Source organism: Zeugodacus cucurbitae, chromosome 3, assembly GCF_028554725.1.
Source record: "Zeugodacus cucurbitae isolate PBARC_wt_2022May chromosome 3, idZeuCucr1.2, whole genome shotgun sequence".
Lineage (NCBI taxonomy): Eukaryota > Metazoa > Arthropoda > Insecta > Diptera > Tephritidae > Zeugodacus > Zeugodacus cucurbitae.
In genome coordinates, this window is record NC_071668.1 from 43,423,006 (window position 1) to 43,443,379 (window position 20,374).

General features: G+C 34.4%; 2 protein-coding genes across 2 annotated transcripts; one reads left to right on the plus strand and one right to left on the minus strand.

Annotated features, from left to right (window-relative positions):
- Window positions 1-699: 699 nt before the first annotated feature.
- On the minus strand, window positions 700-19,207 carry LOC105219391 (phospholipid-transporting ATPase ABCA1). The gene is made up of 22 exons (XM_011195494.3): window positions 18,949-19,207; window positions 18,763-18,883; window positions 17,617-17,817; window positions 16,789-17,042; window positions 16,504-16,729; window positions 16,300-16,449; window positions 16,060-16,238; window positions 15,788-15,998; window positions 15,396-15,541; window positions 15,186-15,340; window positions 14,454-14,763; window positions 14,230-14,381; window positions 13,998-14,169; window positions 12,649-12,880; window positions 12,348-12,573; window positions 12,222-12,280; window positions 11,814-12,146; window positions 11,515-11,747; window positions 4,384-4,549; window positions 3,559-4,022; window positions 3,362-3,492; window positions 700-2,596 (listed from the first exon to the last, which is right to left on the minus strand). The coding sequence occupies exons 1-22, from the start codon at window positions 19,126-19,128 to the stop codon at window positions 2,191-2,193; spliced, it is 4,707 nt and encodes a 1,568-aa protein (XP_011193796.1). The 5' UTR covers window positions 19,129-19,207; the 3' UTR covers window positions 700-2,190.
- On the plus strand, window positions 4,621-14,157 carry LOC128920093 (uncharacterized). The gene is made up of 2 exons (XM_054226493.1): window positions 4,621-5,091; window positions 13,531-14,157. Exons 1-2 carry the CDS (start codon window positions 4,821-4,823, stop codon window positions 13,614-13,616), a joined length of 357 nt encoding a protein of 118 aa, XP_054082468.1. The 5' UTR covers window positions 4,621-4,820; the 3' UTR covers window positions 13,617-14,157.
- Window positions 19,208-20,374: the final 1,167 nt, after the last annotated feature.

A 20,374-nucleotide genomic window follows, 5' to 3' on the forward strand; every position in this document is an offset into this window, starting at 1 on the left:
GTCTGAATTTGGTATCTCCGCAAAACTAATTCAGTTGTTAAGCTCCGTCAGGATCGGGAAGGACCTCACCTAGACGTTCGATACCAAACGAGGTTTCAGACAAGGTGACTCACTATCGTGTGACTTCTTTAACCTGATGCTGGAAAAAATAATACAAGCTGCAGAGCTAAATAGAGAAAATACAATCATCTAAAGAGTGTACATCTGCTGGCGTACGCCGATGATATCGATATCATCGGAAGCAACAACCGCCGTTAGTTCTGTTTTTCCGGCCTGGATAAGGAAGCGAAGCAAATGAGGACAAAATGAATATCGCAGACGATGGAATGATGAGCCGTATGTGTTGTATGATGACATAGACATTGTTCAGTGAATAAAAAATCAGCGGCTACCCTGTCTAGGTCATGTTGTTCGAATGGATGAAAACATTCCAGATTTGAAAGTGTTCGATGAAAAGACCCAAGTTGAAAGTGACCTGGCAGCACTTGAAATTTCCAAATGGCGCAAATTGCAAAACACGAGAGATGAATAGCGCGCTCTGGTGGATTCGGCTATAATCGAGTAAGCGGTTCCTAAGCCAAATATATATATATAATAAAAAAGGCTCGAAATTTTAACCAATTTTTTTATCGTAAAAATCTCTGCCAAAAATCCAATTTATGTTCCTTTCATTTCTTAATGGAGCCAAAATACACAAAATGGTATAAGAGTTGTCTTTTATTATTTCTATGAATTCTTTAAATAGTTAAAACATTGCCTTCAATAATAACATTGTAAAACATTCAGCTGGGTAGGACTAAACAATATTTTTTTTCGAGAAATTGAGTCATAAGCAAAAAAGTAATTGCTTCTTTTTTGAAGTTCGCTTTCAAAATTAAAATATTTACCTTCGAAAATTGGATTATGAAAAACTTGCATCGAATTTTTTCAAATTCAAACATACACGTAAGATGTTTAAAAACAAAAAGAAAATAAAAAATATTGACCCAATTTTTGAAAATTTGTATTGTTGTGAATATGATTAAGTGACCTTTCTCCTGATATGTCTATTTATATATGTAAATTCTGTATATATCTTTGGGGAAAAACACTTAAATGAAAAAAGTAATATTCTTTAATGGGATAAATATGCATATGAATAAAAAAATGTAAAAATAAGATAACCTCAAAATAAGATAACAAATTATCTTTCAAATTTGTCACGAAGTCAATCAATTATTTTTGAATTAAGTGCACGCACTTCAAATCGGGCCAGAAATGTTTAATTTTGTAAAAGTTATATCTTTGACACCTCGCATAAGCAAGCATTGAAATAAGAAGAAAGTGTTGATTATGTCCACGGTTTTGTTACCATAATTACTATAATTAATAATAGTGTTTCCAATAAGTTCAATTCGAAGGCAAATATTTCGATTTTGGGGGCTAACAGAAAAATTACTTGTTTACTTATGATGCAATCTCCCAAAAAATGGTTTGTTTCCATACTCAGAAAAAAAGTTGATTTTGTCGCATAGGTTAATAATTTAAATATGTAAATATTCGTATAACTATATTTTTGCATAAATTAATGAATAATTATACCCGAATACAGGTATACTAGAATATTAATATTATATCTCCTTAAATGAACACACTCGCATACATTCATGTTTTTATGAATTATTATGTATTCATCCATGGCTCAGCCCAGAATGTGAAATATGAAATGTTAGTAATGGAAAAACATGTTAGGTTAAGTGTATGTGTATGTATGTTTAAGTATATAAATAAATTAAATATGTTTGCTCATGTATGTATGAAAGTATAAATGCTTCTTGAAATTTTAGTAGTATGTCTAATCGTTAAAGTTAAGTGTAGAGTAGAGCAAGAAGCAAAACATCAAACTATAATATAGTTCAAAGATTTTCACTAAAGTATTTCATGCCAATGATTACAAGTTCTTCATTGTACTATTTTTGTTCGATATTATTGATTCGAAAGTATAATTTATACTTTTCTTTATTTTAAATTTGTAGCTAAAAACAATTCGAATAGGCAATGCCCTTTAGTACTCTCTACGCCTTGCTCTACACTTCAATGCATGCATACATGATCACAATGGAATAAGATTGGTTATTGACGCTTACACCCAATACACAATTTTTTTACACACTATTGTGTGGTTGAAAAAAATTTGGATGTAATATCATATTATACGCTTAATTGAGGTATACTCGTTTTTCTGTTGCTTTCGAATTTTAGGAATATGTCTTCAAGCGTTGTCTCATTTAAAGAATAATCCGATACAAGGTCTGCCCTTTCACGACAGAAGGCTTCAGTTTTTTTGAAAATATCAGACCATTTCAAACCATCTACGTTATTAATGAAATACGTAACAATCCCGGCGTGATTCTCTCGCAACTGAATTTCAGAAAATATTCCATACAACTCGGCTGTTACAGCTTCAACCACATTGGTTTCATCAGACTTTAATTTCACTTTCATTGTAAATCCACTACCAAATCGCTTTTTTAAGTCTGGCACAAATCCTGAACATTTGAAGTTTCCACCAGCCATTATCGCCAGTCTATTGCACAACTGTTCGCATTCATCCATGCTGAAAAATAATATCAAAACATTTACATTAAGTCAAATACTTAGTTCACTTTGTTGAATACACTTTGGAAAATACTAAATTATTTGATCAATGGGTGTATCCCACATTGACCGAAGATCAAAAACACTCATTGCACATGTATATTTGATCTGGTTCGATTTTTCGAAAATATTTTTTTGTTGAAATTAACGAAAACTTTAAAGTAAAGCTCCAAACATTACTGTCGGAGAAGACAATGAAAATCAAGCCTATGACAACGAATGCAACAAAACATTTTCTTAATGCATGTCAGCACACATTGTTGTTACTTTTATGCTAAAATGTAAATTATTTTATAAAAACATTTATTTCAAGAATATTTTTACACATACAAATGCTATTTCTTTTAGTATTAATGAATTTACATGCATAAACATGTTTTCTCTACATAGAGAACGAGCATTTAACAGCAAGTGCATGCTGCACTCGTGCTTTTTCGCTAAGCGAGTAAGCATTGCATTGCATTGTCGTGAATACGAACAAGTGTTGCTTTATTATGTCTTTTGATGTTCTTTGCTATTTAGGTTCACTGCTTATATTGTTTCAAATGTCATCAAACAAATCACATGCAATAGGTCGCACATTGCTTTTGTTATTTCAAGTACACTTGTGCAGCAGTTTATTATATATTTATATATATATATATATATTTACTCTATGAAATTTGTTTCACCAATATACCATTAATAAAGTAAAATAAATAATATATTTAACCGCTTTATTTACCTGTGGGAGGTAAGTACAACAGTGTTGCCGCGACTTTGATAATCCTTTATGCATTTCCACAAAAATCGACGAGACTCTGGATCGACCCCTGTCGTTGGTTCATCCAACAAAACAAGAGAAGGACTGCCGATCTAAAATTTGTAGGGAATAAAATATAATATATTATAAAATAACTAAAGCAAACATATTTAATTTACCATGGCCATTGCCGCATTTAATTTACGCTTTGTTCCACCAGAATAATGACAAACTTTAACGTCTTTGTATGTTCGAAGATCTAATTGTTCCAGCCAATATAAGACTTCATGATTTGCTTTGTCGGAATCCGAAATGCCTCGCAACATTGCCATATAGAATAATGTTTGATATGCAGTCATAAAACCATTTAAACAGTCGGTTTGTGGACAATAACCAAATCGGTATCGATATTCAGACTCATTTTCCATAATATCAAAACCATCAATTTTAATTGTGCCTCCAGTAATGGTTAAATTTGCAGCAATCATTTGGAAAGTGGATGTTTTTCCTGCACCATTGACACCAAGTAAACCGAAACATTCCTGTTTTTTTACAATAAAGTTTAAACCACGGACCGCGACTTTACGGTTGTAAAACTTATATAAATCATAAACCAACAATGGATAATTTCTTTCATTTTTCTCTGAAATGAAACAAAGTTTTGTTATTATGAAATGTAAATTCAAATTATAACTAACACAAATAATGTACTCGTAATATAAATACAGTTGGACCTCAAATATCTGGGATGGTCGGGACTGTATAAACGGCTTTTCCCGATTAATGGAGGTATTTCTTGAATACGACAAACGTGAATTTGCTCTTGTTCTGTAATACCGAATCAACCAGAGCTCTCCAATGCACAAAAAGGCACGCATAATAGACGTAATCATGATTAATCGATACATTTTTAATTTTATTTGTCTTTTACCGGTTAACGATTCACGGTTAATGGAGGTCCAGCTGTATATAAATATTTTAAATCACACATGTACAATATTTACCGTTCAAAATGTCAGTAATTGCTGTATTTTCATTTGCCACTAATTCCTCCTCAATATCAACATTGTCGGAGCTATTGACAGTAACCTGCCGGCATTGATAGCAATTGAAGACACGTTTAATCTGCTCACATTTATATTTGTTCTCTAAAACATTGACAAAAATCACCTGCAATTCATAATTGTACACATATCAAATAGTAAAGTAATATATTCAATTTGCTTAAAGTTGTTAAAGCATTCAAGGTATACGGACGTGCTTTTTAATTCGCTCCGTGAAATCTGATTTCTTACAAAAGTAAACAAACAAAAAGTAAAAAGCAACGGTTAAATTGTCAACACACAATTAAATAAAAAAACAGTGTACACAAATTACTACAATAAACATAAACAAATAGTGCACAAAACAAAAATATAAAAACAATATCAAATAAACAATAATGAGCGCTGTGCAGCCTCACCAGCAAAGCCGTAGGCATTCATTAAATGCCTACTTCAGCTTTGTGGAGCCAACACAAACAACTCCAGCCAACAAAAAGAGCAACGGCGGTGATGAGTCATCGCAGCGATCAGCTGAAATGGAATCGAAGCAAAGGTTGCAGCCAACAGAAGCAGCAGTAAACAGCAATCGCGCAACAACAAATGCGCTGACAGCGACAAGTATGCAGGTACCAGCAAGCACCCGGATAACGAAGGAAAAGAAAAAGGAACGTGAGAATACACAATACAAGAAAGGACCATCTATTCAGACTGGAATTGACCGCTACATAAACACAAAAAGGAAATCTAGTCTATCAAAATATTTGCTCCATCGCAGAATTACCGTCGAGGAACCACATAAAAGAAATGGTCCGGTACAATGCACCAACTGCCAAGAGTATGGGCACACGAAAGCATATTGCACTCTACACAGCGTCTGTGTGGTGTGTGGTGATCTGCATCCTACATCAAAATGTACTCGTAAAAAAGAGGATTTAAATAAAAAATGTAGTAATTGTGGTGGAAATCACACTGCAAACTATAGGGGTTGCCCGGTATACAAAGACTTAAAAACGAAATTGTCTGTTGCAATTCAAACACGCCGTAATCAAATGATAAACATTCCCTCTAACGAAATTATTGAAAACCCTGTCCATATTTCAAATCAATGTATTCTTAAAAATAATGCTACACAAGGGAGCTATGCAAATGTGGTGAAAGGCAACACAACGCAAATGCAATTGCCCCAAAACCAACCAAATGGAAGCATTGAAACAAAGATTTTAAACCTTACCCAATGTATGACACAATTTATGTCTACTATGCAAAATATGATCCAAGAGGTAATCAAAGCGCAAAATCAAATGTTGCAAACTTTTTTAAGTAAAAAATGAGCGTACTTAACATTTGTATATGAAAATAATATAGATGTAATGCTATTGTCAGAAACCCATCTTACGAATAAAAACAATTTCTTTATACCGGGGTATAGACTCTATGTTACAAATCACCCAGATGGAAAGGCACATGGTGGAACAGCAGTGTTAGTTAGAAAACGACTAAGCCACCACGCATTAGAATCTCATGCTACAGCGCAGTTACAAGCTACAACAATATCTATAAAAAATCGTTGCGGATACTTAAACCGGACATCTATATACTGTCCACCTCGTTTTAAAATTACAGAGAACGAATTTAAATACTTTTTTGGAACGCTAGGTCATAGATTTCTAGCAGGTGGAGATTACAATGCAAAACATATGTATTGGGGCTCACGACTTATTAATCCGAAAGGACGACAGCTGTATCAAACTACTATAAATAGGCGTAATAACCATGATATAATATCTCCGGGTAAGCCAACATATTGGCCTTGTGATCGTAAAAAAATACCAGAATTAATTGATTTTGCTGTGATCAAAAATATAGATAAATCGCACATAACAGTAGATACAAGTACTGACCTATCTTCTGATCACTCTCCTATACTAATAAAGTTATGTGAACAACCCATATTTGTTGAAAAGAAAGTGGGCCTAACATCTCACAAAACGAACTGGCTAAAATACAAAAAATACGTGAGTAGCCGTATTTAGGGGTTATATACAGTTAGAATTTTCAAAAAATCGATTTTTTTTTAATTTCATTTTCTTAATGTACATATATTTAAGAATACACACAGAAAATTTCATATCGTTCAAAGTTACAAGCCAATTTGAAAAGGCGTTTCAGAGTGCTTGGAAGTACAAGGTCCGAGCGGCAACGCGTTTTTCTCAAAATGGTGATTTCAAAGTCGGTGACCAACATTACTCGAAAACGGGTAGACCGATTAGTCTCAAATTTTAACACGACCTTCTTAAATATGTATGTATGTGATTGGCGTTGCAACCGTTTAGCCGGTTATAGCCGAATCGACGATAGTGCGCCACCTGTCTCTCTCCTTTGCAGTTCGGCGCCAGTTGGAGATCCCAAGTGTAACCAGGTCGCTCTCCACCTGGTCCCTCCAACGGAGTGGAGGCCTTCCCCTTCCTCGGCTTCCTCCGGCGGGTACTGCATCGAACACTTTCAGGGCTGGAGTGTTTTCGTCCATTCGGACAACATGACCTAGCCAGCGTAGCCGCTGTCTTTTTATTCGCTGAACTATGTCAATGTCGTCGTATAACTCGTACAGCTCATCGTTCCATCGTCTGCGGTATTCGCCGTTGCCAATGTTCTGAGGACCATAAATCTTGCGCAAAATTTTCCTCTCGAAAACTCCTAGTGTCGTCTCATCTGATGTTGACATCGTCCAAGCTTCTGCACCGTAAAGCAGGACGGGAATGATAAGTGACTTGTAGAGCTTGATTTTGGTTCGTCGAGAGAGGACTTTACTGTTCAATTGCCTACTCAGTCCAAAGTAGCACCTGTTGGCAAGAGTTATTCTGCGCTGGATTTCGAGGCTGACATTGTTCGTGTTGTTGATGCTGGTTCCCAGGTATACGAAATTATCTACGACCTCGAAGTTATGACTGTCAACAGTGACGTGGGAGCCAAGACGCGAATGCGCCGACTGTTTGTTTGATGACAGGAGATATTTCGTCTTGTCCTCATTCACCTCCAGACCCATTCGCTTCGCCTCCTTATCCATGCGGGAAAAAGCAGAACAAACGGCGCGGTTGTTGCTTCCGATGATATCAATATCATCGGCGTACGCCAGAAGCTGTACACTCTTGTAGAAGATTGTACCTTCTCGGTTTAGCTCTGCAGCTCTTATAATTTTTTCCAGCATCAGGTTAAAGAAGTCGCACGATAGTGAGTCACCTTGTCCGAAACCTCGTTTGGTATCGAACGGCTCGGAGAGGTCCTTCCCAACCATGACGGAGCTTTTGGTGTTGCTCAACGTCAACTTACACAGCCGTATTAGCTTTGCGGGGATACCAAATTCAGACATCGCGGCATAAAGGCAGCTCCTTTTCGTGCTGTCAAAAGCAGCTTTAAAATCGACAAAAAGGTGGTGTGTGTCGATCCTCTTTTCACGGGTCTTCTCCAAGATTTGGCGCATGGTGAATATCTGGTCAGTTGTCGATTTTCCAGGTCTAAAGCCACACTGATAAGGTCCAATCAGTTTGTTGACGGTGGGCTTTAGTCTTTCACACAGTACGCTCGATAGAACCTTGTATGCGATATTTAGAAGGCTGATCCCACGGTAATTGGCGCAGATTGTGGGATCTCCCTTTTTATGGATTGGGCAGAGCACACTGAGATTCCAATCGTCAGGCATGCTTTCTTCTGACCATATTCTGCAAAGAAGCTGATGCATGCACCTTATCAGTTCTTCGCCGCCGTATTTGAATAGTTCTGCCGGTAATCTATCGGCCCCCCCTGCTTTGTTGTTCTTCAAGCGGGTAATTGCTATTCGAATTTCTTCATGGTCGGGTAATGGAACATCTGTTCCATCGTCATCGATTGGGGGATCGGGTTCGCCATCTCCTGGTGTTGTACTCTCACTGCCATTCAGCAGGTCGGAGAAGTGTTCCCTCCATAATCCCAGTATGCCCTGGACATCGGTTACCAGATTACCACCTTGGTCTCTACATGAGGATGCTCCGGTCTTGAAACCTTCGTTAAGTCGCTTCATTTTTTCATAAAATTTTCGAGCATTCCCTCTGTCTGCCAGCTTCTCAAGCTCTTCGTACTCACGCATTTCGGCCTCTTTCTTTTTTTGTCTGCAAATGCGTCTCGCTTCCCTCTTCAGCTCTCGGTATCTATCCCATCCCGCACGTGTTGTGGTCGTTTGCAATGTTGCGAGGTAGGCAGTCTGTTTTCTCTCCGCTGCGAGACGGCACTCCTCATCGTACCAGCTTGTTTTTTGTCGTTGCCGAAAACCAATTGTTTCGGCTGCAGCGGTACGCAGTGAGTTTGAGATGCCGTTCCACAGTTCCCTTATACCGAGATGCTGATGAGTGCTCTCAGAGAGCAGGAGTGCAAGTCGAGTAGAGTATTTCGTGGCTGTCTGTTGCGATTGCAGCTTTTCGACGTCGAACCTTCCTTGTGTTTGTTGACGGGCATTCTTTGCTGCACAGAGGCGGGTGCGTATCTTCGCTGCGACCAGATAATGGTCCGAGTCTATATTTGGTCCTCGGAGCGTACGCACGTCTAAAACACAGGAGACATGTCTTCCGTCTATCACAACGTGATCGATTTGGTTCCGCGTGTTATCGAAGATTTTTTCTCTCCGATAAATATATATATTTTTTTATAAACAATTTAAGGCCTAAATTTCGGTGAAGAATCGTTTTTTTTTTTTTGAGAAACCGCCATTTTGTCGAAAAATTTTATTTTGCTTATTCCTTCGATTAATTACTAGATTTAACATTATTTTAACGACATATTTCCGAAATATGGTGGTCACCGCAAAACGTCTTTTTTGATAGGAGCTCCTGGAGATCAGCTGTAGCTCTTTTTCAAATAAATATTTTTACTAGTACTAAGTCTTAAAATACAGTTAAAAGATACCATAATATGTGTATAAATTTTTGGATCAGTAAATTAAAAAGTTTTCTCAGAAAAAATTCTGGAAAATTCACTTTTTTTTGGCCGTATAACTGTATATAACCCCTTAATATTGAAAACAAAATAAATACAGAAGGAGATATTGACGAAACTATAAGGGAACTCAATGATATAATTATTAACGCAGCGGTCTTAGCAACACCAAAGAAAAATTATAAGCCACTTAGTCTCAGAAAAATCAGCAATAGAGAAATAGAACAGCTTTTAAATGAAAAAAGACGTGCTAGACGAGAATGGCAGATAAATCGCTCCCCTACCACTCAGCTTCAGTTGAAATCTGCTGTACGCAAATTAAAAAAGCGCTTAAACGCGAGGAAGAATTCAACAATGAAATATATATAAAGAAGCTGTGTCCAAACTCAAGCAAGCAAAATTCACTATGGAAAGCCCAAAAGTCCATGAAGCCACCAGTCGACTCCAACATGCCTATACGAGACTTGGATGGAAATTGAGCTCGAAGTGATGAGGAAAAGGCTACTTGTTTTGCAAAACACCTAGAAAAGATATTTCAACCAAATTGTCCAAAGAATAACTTTAAGTTGTCAATCTTACCTAACACAGCAAATGAGTCGCCCGAGTCCTTTAAGACTTCACCTTCTGAAATTATTAGCATCATAAAAGCATTTAATCAAAAAAAGTCGCCAGGACATGATAATATCACTCCAAAATTGCTAATTGAGTTACCAAATATTGCTGTAGAGGAGCTCTCATTGCTCTTCAATGCAATTGTAAGTTTTGGATACTATCCAATTTCGTGGAAAAAGACGCAGATTATCCTGATAGATAAACCTGGGAAAAACTTGACATAGCCATCTTCATACAGATCAATCAGTCTTCTACCCTGCCTTTCTAAAATATTTGAAAAGGTGCTACTATCAAAGATGTCTCCTTTCCTCCACGAAAATAATGTAATACCAACGCACCAATTCGGGTTTCGTTCAAAACATAGTACAATAGAACAAGTAAATAGAATAACTAACGAAATAAGAAAAGCATTCGAGCACAGAGAGTACTGTTCAGCTATATTTCTAGAGGTGTCTCAGTTGTTTGATAAAGTGAGGCATGAAGGCCTTTTATATAAGATTAAAAAGATTCTACATTTAGAATTGTATAAAATATTGGAGTCTTATCTAAAAAATAGACAATTTATGGTTAAAGTAGGAGATTTCATATCTGATGAACGACAGATAAAGGCTGGAGTACCACAGGCCAGTGTTTTAGGCCCAACTCTATACATCATATATACAGCTGATCCCCCAACTGCTAATAATGTCTTGACATCAACTTTTGCGGATGACACAGCTTTAGTGAGTGGTAACAAATTCCCCATTATAGCATCAAGAATATTAGCGCAGTACTTAAGTTCTGTCGAAGAATGGTTAGCAAACTGGCTTATAAATGTAAATGAACAAAAATGCAAGCATGTTACATTTTCCCTAAGACCAAAAATGTGCCCAGCAGTAAAAATGAACAATATTCTAGTGCCTCAAGCGAATGAAGTTACCTATCTTGTTATTCACCTAGATAGAAGGCTTTCGTGGAGAAAACATATATCTAGTAAAATAACGTGCATGAAGATAAGAGCTGCAAATTTAAAATGGCTTTTAAATAAAAACTCTAAACTTAGCCTAGACAACAAAGTACTTTTATACAATGCGGTCATAAAGCCGATTTGGATGTATGGCATTCAACTGTGGGGTACGACCTGTGCAACTAATATTGATATAATGCAAAGGTTCCAATCGAAAATGCTTAGAACAATCACGTGCTCACCATGGTACATTCGCAATGAAAATATCCATAAAGATCTTGGTATCCCTATGGTAAAGAAAGCAGTAGAGGACAGCAGATTGAAATATATATCTAAACTCCGTGATCACCTAAACCCATTGGCAAATGCTTTAGTACATTCCTGCGATCAAACACGACTAAAAAGAAGGGATATGCCTGCGTACTAAAGAGCAACTTTTCAACAATACAGCTCAATCACTCGTTTGAGCTGGTCTAGTTTTTAAATAGATTTAAGATTTTATAACTTATTGTTAGGCTTAAAAACAAGCCAATTCAATAAATAAGGAAATATTGAAGAAAAAAATTGCTTACCATCACAATAACTGCAATCACAATTGCTTCAAAAAAGAAATTATTCACACCAAGCACTTTCGGTAATCCGGTTGTGGTTATAAGCTCATTTCGCCTAGTAAGTAAAAACCTTTCATTGATAATGCGCAACTGATGATTTAAATTAAAATCCGGCAACTGTAACAGTACAAATATTTTCCCTTCGTGATACTCCATTTGACCGACGTTTCCAGATGTTATTAGCGGTGCAATTGCTTTTAAATAAATAAATAATTCATTAATTTCAATGTATTACAATAATTTTGCGTTAGTTAGCTTACCTGATATAATGAGCATAAAAAGCATATACGTTGAAATTGTCGATATCGAGCGGAAAGCATTTGCTAAACTGTATATAATTGGAAGGTAACTGCAGCCATAGAAGAAAATCGACCCAATAATAAGCAGTTGTTCAGATAAATTATAAAATTCGCTTGGCATCAGTAGAAATTGTACGATGGACAAAAGTATACAGACAGCGAAATGCTGCGCAACATCAAAAGCAAAAGTCGAAAGCCAGAAAATTGATCGAGGTATGGCTTGTAACTGCTTGAATCCACTTGCATTTTCGTGAAAAGGCAAAGCAATATAAAAAAATATGCTGAAAAACAATCCTTCAGGTTGCAAAGGATAAATAATTAATTTTATACCGTCCTTATTTTTACTGTTCCTTTCCAATATCTACTTACCAATTGGCATTATGACTGCAAAGTATTCTAATCGTGTTGGACTAACATCCGTGATGTATCTGATGGATGGAAGAATTTAGTTTATTTATATATGTATAACAATTTTATGGATTTCCAATTATTTACCTTCTGATGGGAACATAAGTGGTTTCAATGCCACCAGATTCGCCAATTTTCCACCGAGCAATGGTGTCATCAACTAAATTCAGCAAAATAACCGAACTGTGATATATGTTGCCAGAGAAATATAAATTGAACTTAATATTGCCATTTTCTTCTGTGGTTAAATCAATAACACCGATATAGTTTTCCAAAAAGTATGCCAGATTTTCATATTGAAGATTTATCAAAACTATAATAAATAGTAATGTTCATAAATGTATTATTACACATACATATACAATTCAGAATTAAAAATAATACTTACAATCAGTAATATTTGCTCTCTTTCTGTTTCCGAAATGCTCCACTCGTATGCCATCATATTTCTCAATTTCTGTTGTTAACATATTAAGAACTTCGGTATTGGAACCATCGACTAGTACAATACCGCGCTGAATATGATTCAGATTCAAAACAAACCTGTCTTCGTTAGTGACCAGCGACGTGGAATGCATTAATGCCAGAGCAATTGCAAGACTTAGTATCGGAAGTAAAACCTAAATATATTTAATATATAGAGTATGTAATGAAATATTGCGATATAGAGGAAAAATACTATAAAAATATTATCCGCTTATACACAACCGTCTCAATCTTGAGACACAGCATTGACGTACGTTCTTCATATTGAATACTAGAATATTCTTATTTGTTATTCTGACACAGACATTGCTGACTGTATAAGGAGGTAAAAAGGTTTATTAAATGAGATGTAACACTTAACACACTTACATCTAGTTAGAATTAAAAAGAAAATGATTTTTTTAAATTTAAATTTCATAATGTACATGTATTCAAGTAAACACTGTAAATTTTAAGTCAATCCGATGGTTAGTTTCGAAGTTAGGACGGACTTTAACCTTCCTTTTCTCAAAACTGTGTTTTGAAAGTCGGTTACCAAGATTTTTCGGAAATGCCTAAACCGATTAGTCTCAAAGTTTTACAAAGGCTTCTGAACTATATTTTCTAGTACAAGACTTTTTATTACCGATAAATATTGTTTTTTTTTATACACAATTTGAGGTTAAAATTATGCCAAAAAATCGATTTTTTTAAGAAGCCATTTTGTAAAAAAATTGTTTTCCATATTACTTCGATTAACATTGAAAGATACTTTATATAATTTCTTTTAATTTTTTCATTTCAGATGAATCACTTCAGAGAAATATTGGTCACCGCATAACGCCTTTTTTGGGAGGTGTTCCTGGATATCTGCTGAACTATACTCTTTGAGAACTCAAGTAGCATTACACAGTTGGAACCTTCAAATGTCGACGTTTCTTTCCAAACAAGAAAAGTAAATTTCCTTCTAGTTTAGTTTTTTTTTCATTTTATAATACTTCATTAACCTCCCACTCCATTTTTGTACAACCTTTATCTACAAACATTCGAAAAGGGTTTGCATTGGCGCTACAATAAACTTTTCAACAATCAATTTTCCATTCATTTCAATGAAAAAGTATGTAGTTTGTTGTCAAAGCTCTAACGCCATTTAATATTGTTGACCAGCCTTATCAGCAGTTCTTATTTCTAAGATTTTGTTCAACATATTTACTTCTTATTCAAAATTAGTGTATAAGCCTAAAAACAAATAGAATATTCAAGACAACTTACCATTAGCAAAGTGTTAACCCATTGATTTTTAATAAATATAATTTTTTTATAAAAAATTGCTTTTGATTGTTCTTTCCAGCTTAATTGTGATTCTGATGTCACAAAAGGCGAATACTCAGGCGTTTCTTTGTCCAAACTCATGCCATCCACAACGTCAATTTCAGATAAACAACTATTTAGAAAAATGAATTGTAACTACAATAATAATTTAAATATAAAACTAAACACATACTTTAGGAAAACATCCTCCAGCGAAGCATCTGATATAGAAATTGAGTTAATACCCAACTCCCTCTGCCTACGCTCTAATTCTTGTAGTACTTTGCTGTATTCACTCTGGTTTTCGTATGGTAAACTAATGTGAATTGCAGGCGGCACTACAGTCTGAGTTTATTGAAAGAAACATACATTTAATAATTTCGTTTAAAAGTTTACATATATTCAAAATATAATTACCAATATTTTTGCGGCAGGCATATTTTTCTGAATTATTTCTAGAATTTCGTCCTTAATTTGATCTCTACTTATGCACAATTTTAGGACGTATCCTTGGCCAATTTTGCGCTTAAGTTCCAAAGGTGAGCCAGAGCAATGAACACGACCGTTAGCTAATATGGCAATTGTGTCACCTAACACTTCTGCTTCTTCCATGTGATGCGTAGTGATTAAAACGGCTTTTAATTTCCTCAAATTAAGCAGTATATCCCATAACTCGCGGCGTGACTCAATATCTAATCCAGAAGACGGCTCATCTAAAATTACAACCCTGCAGCAAGCAAAATATTACAAAATTTTTATAAACCGCATACTTAAAATGCATAACATTATATAATATTCGTGTTATGTAAATCTTCTATTTTGTGTACCAAACTATAATAAGCGTCAAAGGGGATTATTGCGGATTAAAATCAAACGCCTTCTATTATATATGCTGAATAGCATTTATTCGAGAAGATGGCCTAAGTGCGGCCTAGCTAAACTTATAGATATCATAGAATGTCAACTCCATTAACTAGTTACGCCAGATAGCATCGAATAATAAGGGTATAAATTAAGAATAACTTACATATGCATATTGAACAGACGTATTTTCGTAATACTGAATAGTTTTTATATCCAACGATGTTTTATCTTACTTTTACAAAGCACAATGTTTCTTGTTATATTCAAAACATTAACATTACTTACTTTGTATTACCCGCAATTGCAATCCCCAGGGACAACCTTCGTTTCATGCCACCAGATAGACAGTTTCCGAACTCATTTTCCTTGTCTTGTAACTTGAGTTTAATTAGTAACTCATCTGTAATTGTAGCGGCATCCTGTTTTGACATGCCTCTAACCTAAACATTTAATTCAATTAATAAATATGTAAAGTTTTAAAACGTAAAAAGGTACCTGTGCGAAAAAATTCAAATGTTCGGCGCAAGTCATATACGGCATGAAAACGCTATGCTGTGGGCAATATCCAATTAGATGACGATATGAGCCAACCTCATTCTCTCCACAAACCGTTATTTTTCCCGAATCTTGAAGTTCGGATCCTAAGATATTAAAAAAAGTAATTATAATTTTTATTGTTATGAAATACCCAAAAGCAATGCCTAGCCTTCGATTATATTTCTATTAAAAAAGAAATGTTTGAACAAAACTTATCGGACCGTTTGAAATTTGAACTGATGCATTATATAATTAGTACTAATATTACTTATATTTCTATTTTGAGTTAGCACAGGTAATTGTATATTTTATAATCAATCAATTAATAGTATACATAAATAAAAACATACCCATAATCATATTCAGTGTCGTGGTTTTGCCTACTCCGTTATGTCCAAGAAGTACAGTAATTTGCTTATTTTTAATTGCCATATTAAGGCCATCAGAAATGATACGCTTAGGCTTTTTAAATGATTTATGAAGGTCTTGAATGATAATGGCATCTGTTCCAATTTTGCTGGTTGTATACTCTGTGCTTGGTTTATTTCTCCTCCATAATGACTATTAATTAAAAACATACAATAAAATTAAAAATTCGGTTAAAATAAAAAATATGTTTCACCATGATGGGAAGGAGGTATGGTCTTTGTAAACTTCCTGGACCAGGACATATATATGCCAAGTAATTATATAGTAATGCATATATTAAGCACTGGGCTATCAAAATGCTATAAACTGATATCACTGTAAATGAAGATTCTGTGATGTTTATGTTAAGTACACTGGGACCAACTTCGCGATCTAAAATAGTAAGTAATTATATTATTGCAACATATTCTTTTGGCTATTAAAATTTATTTACACTTATTGGTGAATATTTGAAAATTTTTTATTCCCTCCATGAATGTTTTCGTACTAAATATGTTGGCTAATATTGAGACTTCTCCTTTTGAGAAATATAGAATGTATGGCGTAATCAACATTAAAAGTCCACCAACTTTGGCGTGGAAAACTGCAAACAATTTATTATGAAATTTTTACATTCGTTAAAATATGTGTTACTTACCTGAGTGGAAAAATACGGATATGAGATATGTGTAAGACATAGCAGAAAGTATGTAAAGCACAAACAGTATAATCATGTATCCGACCGGCACAATTGAACTAAAAGCCTGGTATATCCCGCCAGCAATTAGCACCAGCGCGGTAAATACTGTATACATTAATAATCTGATCACAAAAAAGCTAACACCATTCAAAAAATTCATGGGAGTTGCAATGGCTAAAAATTCCTTTAGATAAAATATTAACGTTAAATCTAAAATATATATTTTATTATACAAAATAATACCTTAATTCCATTTTGTTTTTCCTCGACTAAAGGTACAAGAAAAGTGCTAAGCAGCAAAACATTAAATAGAATTGAATATAAGGAACCAAACCAAATAATACGCTGTGAGTTGATTGTTTCTTGCGCAATCGTAGGCATTGACACGATTTCAAAGTCAAAATTAACTGCTTTCAGACTATCTTGAAGTGTAATGAACGTTCTATCGATTGTGTGTTGTAGGGTCATGAAACCAGATCGTATGTAGTCATCATCATCTACAAATAGTTATTATCATTACAAATTTTACAATGAATCAAATTAAAAAAATATAGTGAAATAAGCAAAATTAATAAAAACAAAAAGTCTGGAGTCTGGACAACAAGTTTATAACTGTAGTATTGAATAGACAATAATGCAAATAGCACGACTTGTGAACTCACCAATTGTGTTATGGGAAGAAATAATGATTGTAGTAGAATATCATGGATATATGTATTAGATTTTATTAAAATTAGTTAAATATTTGTTTAGGTATTAAGGTTCCTATAAAAGTGGACGATGCCACACCCATTACTAAATTAGTTTAGTAGATTCATCCGATCATCTGGATGATCAAATGGACTAGCATGGTTATTGTACGATATCGGTTTTAGCAGTTTGTGAAATATTTACATTAAGACTATTAGAGGTTAACAAATTTTATACCATAAATGCCCACTGTACTCTTATCCTCTGTACCAAATTTACGTTTCAATTCGAAACAGAATATTTGAAAAGAGTATGCATTTTTAACCGCTTACATTTTTATTATACATAAATATATCTTGAATGCACTTTGAACATAATTACCTTTTATTCCAGCTACCTCTTCGTCATTAACATAACGCTTCTTAGGTGATATTCTAATACTTGTCGCACTTATGGAATAATTCAATTTCTCGCGTAATGGATCGATCGGATAATTTAAGAAATTTACAGCATAACAGTTCCCTTTACAGCTGCGTTCCATTTCACGAATCATTTCAGATGAGTTGACAAAATATCTGAGGCCTATATACAAAAGTAATATAAAAAATATTAGAAATATTGAATATCAAAAAGCTTCATGAGCAGACAAACATTAGTATCAGTACGGTCCGATTACATAAATGTTTAGCACCAAACCATATAATATCTTAAATAACATGTACACTTAGTACCAAATATTTTAGCAAACAGAGGAATAGAAATTATTATATAATAAATATGCGGGAAAGAGAACGGCCTGGCTGATACCGGTTACTTTCTATCAAATTTTGTATGCCATATACTGCTGATTTGATATGAACACATACATAACAAATACCCCTCTTATGTAAAAAAAAAGATTCTAAGAAAATCAAGACCGCGTAAAACCGATTTTAGTGTTGTCCGAATCATATCGATCCTTTTAAGTCTGCAAGACAAATTATATTATGATCGAAATTAATGGAAAAAATAATGTGGATGTATCTAGAAAGGCAAGTGCTGCGTAAAGCACGCACCTCAATCCAATAGAAAATTTATGGAATGTCAAGGCACAAATAGCATTGCAAAATTCAAAATTTTTGATGATGTATGGCTGGAGTTGAGGACTCTTGGTATACAATCCCGAAGGAGCGTTCTCATAAACTGGTACTAATCAAGGCAACAATTTAATGCCATTTACTTATCATATGTATACCCTTTTTACATTTTTTGTAAATCTCTGATATTTTTGTAATATTCAATATAAAAAGGTCTCATTAATAAACTTAATTTATAAATATAGATGCTTTTAAAATTGATTCATTAAATTTAGAAGTTAAATATACGGGGTTTGCTCCAGTTTAACCGAAACTGACCTCGATTTATTGGAAAAGGAACAAATCTGAAATCTGAAATGCTTGAAGTAGCCTAGGTTGACCATACGAATGTTTAATTGCCATACTTTTTAATGACTACAAAATGTCTGATATTTGTAAACAATATACTAACCAGTATGTGGAAATTGTAGTTCCTGACGTACTTTTTCCATCAACATATCTGTTCGCATATTATTTGGGGCATAAAATATTCGATCCACATCATTGGAGGGAAATTCATTCTTAATATCGAGCTACAAAATAAATTGTTTTAATGTTTCAATAATTATCAATATTACAAAATTATGTGCAATATTACAAATAATCTCCCCTCATAAGTCGTTTGAGGCGTAGTCAGTAGTCCGTTTGTTGAAAATAAGTAAATAACGAATATGCCTGAACAGCCGAAGAATATTAACAATAAAGATATCCATGAGTATCGAATTTGTCTCCAATTCTTCCACATAAGTATGAGAAAAAGTCGTAAACTTTCACTCATTTTTGCACTAAATCTAACAAAGAACTACACATCTATCTATATAAACTTGATAAATATCAACATATGATATGTGTCAAATGATAATAATCGATTATTTTTCTTTTCCACGATTACACGATTACACTTTTACACGGAACAACTTGTCTGTTTTCAACAATACTCGGGCATAACAATATATCATAATCATAACAAGATATAATGCTAATATGGTTCATCTATTAATAGAACTAACGTTTATTGAAGATATTTTTAAAAATAGTTATGGGAAATTTTAGGAATAAGATTGCAAAAAACATAGGCAAGCCAACAATCGATTAATTATCAAAGAATTCTGTTAGACTTTCTTAACAAAATTTGGAATTCCCCGAATACTGTCAATGTGAAGCGTGTGAATGTGGAAAATAAAATAAGTATAAAAGAACATATGTATAATTTTTATAAAACCATGACGTAAGCTGCAGGCAACTTGATATTCAATTATTGTTACAGAGATGCCGTTGTCAAGGAAATTGCTTCCATTTATCCTCAAAATGGATTCATAAGTCTTTATTTTTAAATTAATCTATAGATACGTCGGAAGATTCATGTTCCATAAAATGCATTGTTTGTGTACAATTTCGTAAAAGGGAATAATTCACTTCAACTTTGGCACGATTCCGATTACTTTGGCGGTCGGGGTTTGACAACTCCGTCTTCGTCTTTAAAAGTTAAATTTTTTCTATAAGTATCACATGGTATTTCACACACGTTTAACTCAATTTTCTCACATTTTTTCACTTCACATATTGAAAATTACACTATTCACACTTCACGCTTCAAAAAAATTACCCTGGTCGAGCCAAAACCGGGAGTGTCCGAAGTTTTTTTGTGTAGAACTCCTTGAAATTTTTGATTTTTTGATCTTTAAAGCCGAATATCTCGAAAACTAGGCGTCTGCGGTACCTATAACCCTATATATTTTTTAATCGGGAGGACGTCCAACGGTGCCATCAAATCGCGGCGCCATAGTAATCGGAATTGCGCCTCAACTTTATTCGTCATTCATTTTATAATTTTAATACTTGTAATTTTAAAATTGGAGAACTCTACACTCAGCTGATCATTTCTTGATCATCAACTTGAAACACTTCTTGCTCGCAAAAATTTAAAGCAAGATGGCTTTCAAGTTCGGAAAGTGAGAGTCCTGCAAAAATTTGAGGACCACGTAGTCCAATTAGGTGATGTTTCGAAACCTAATTACATACCT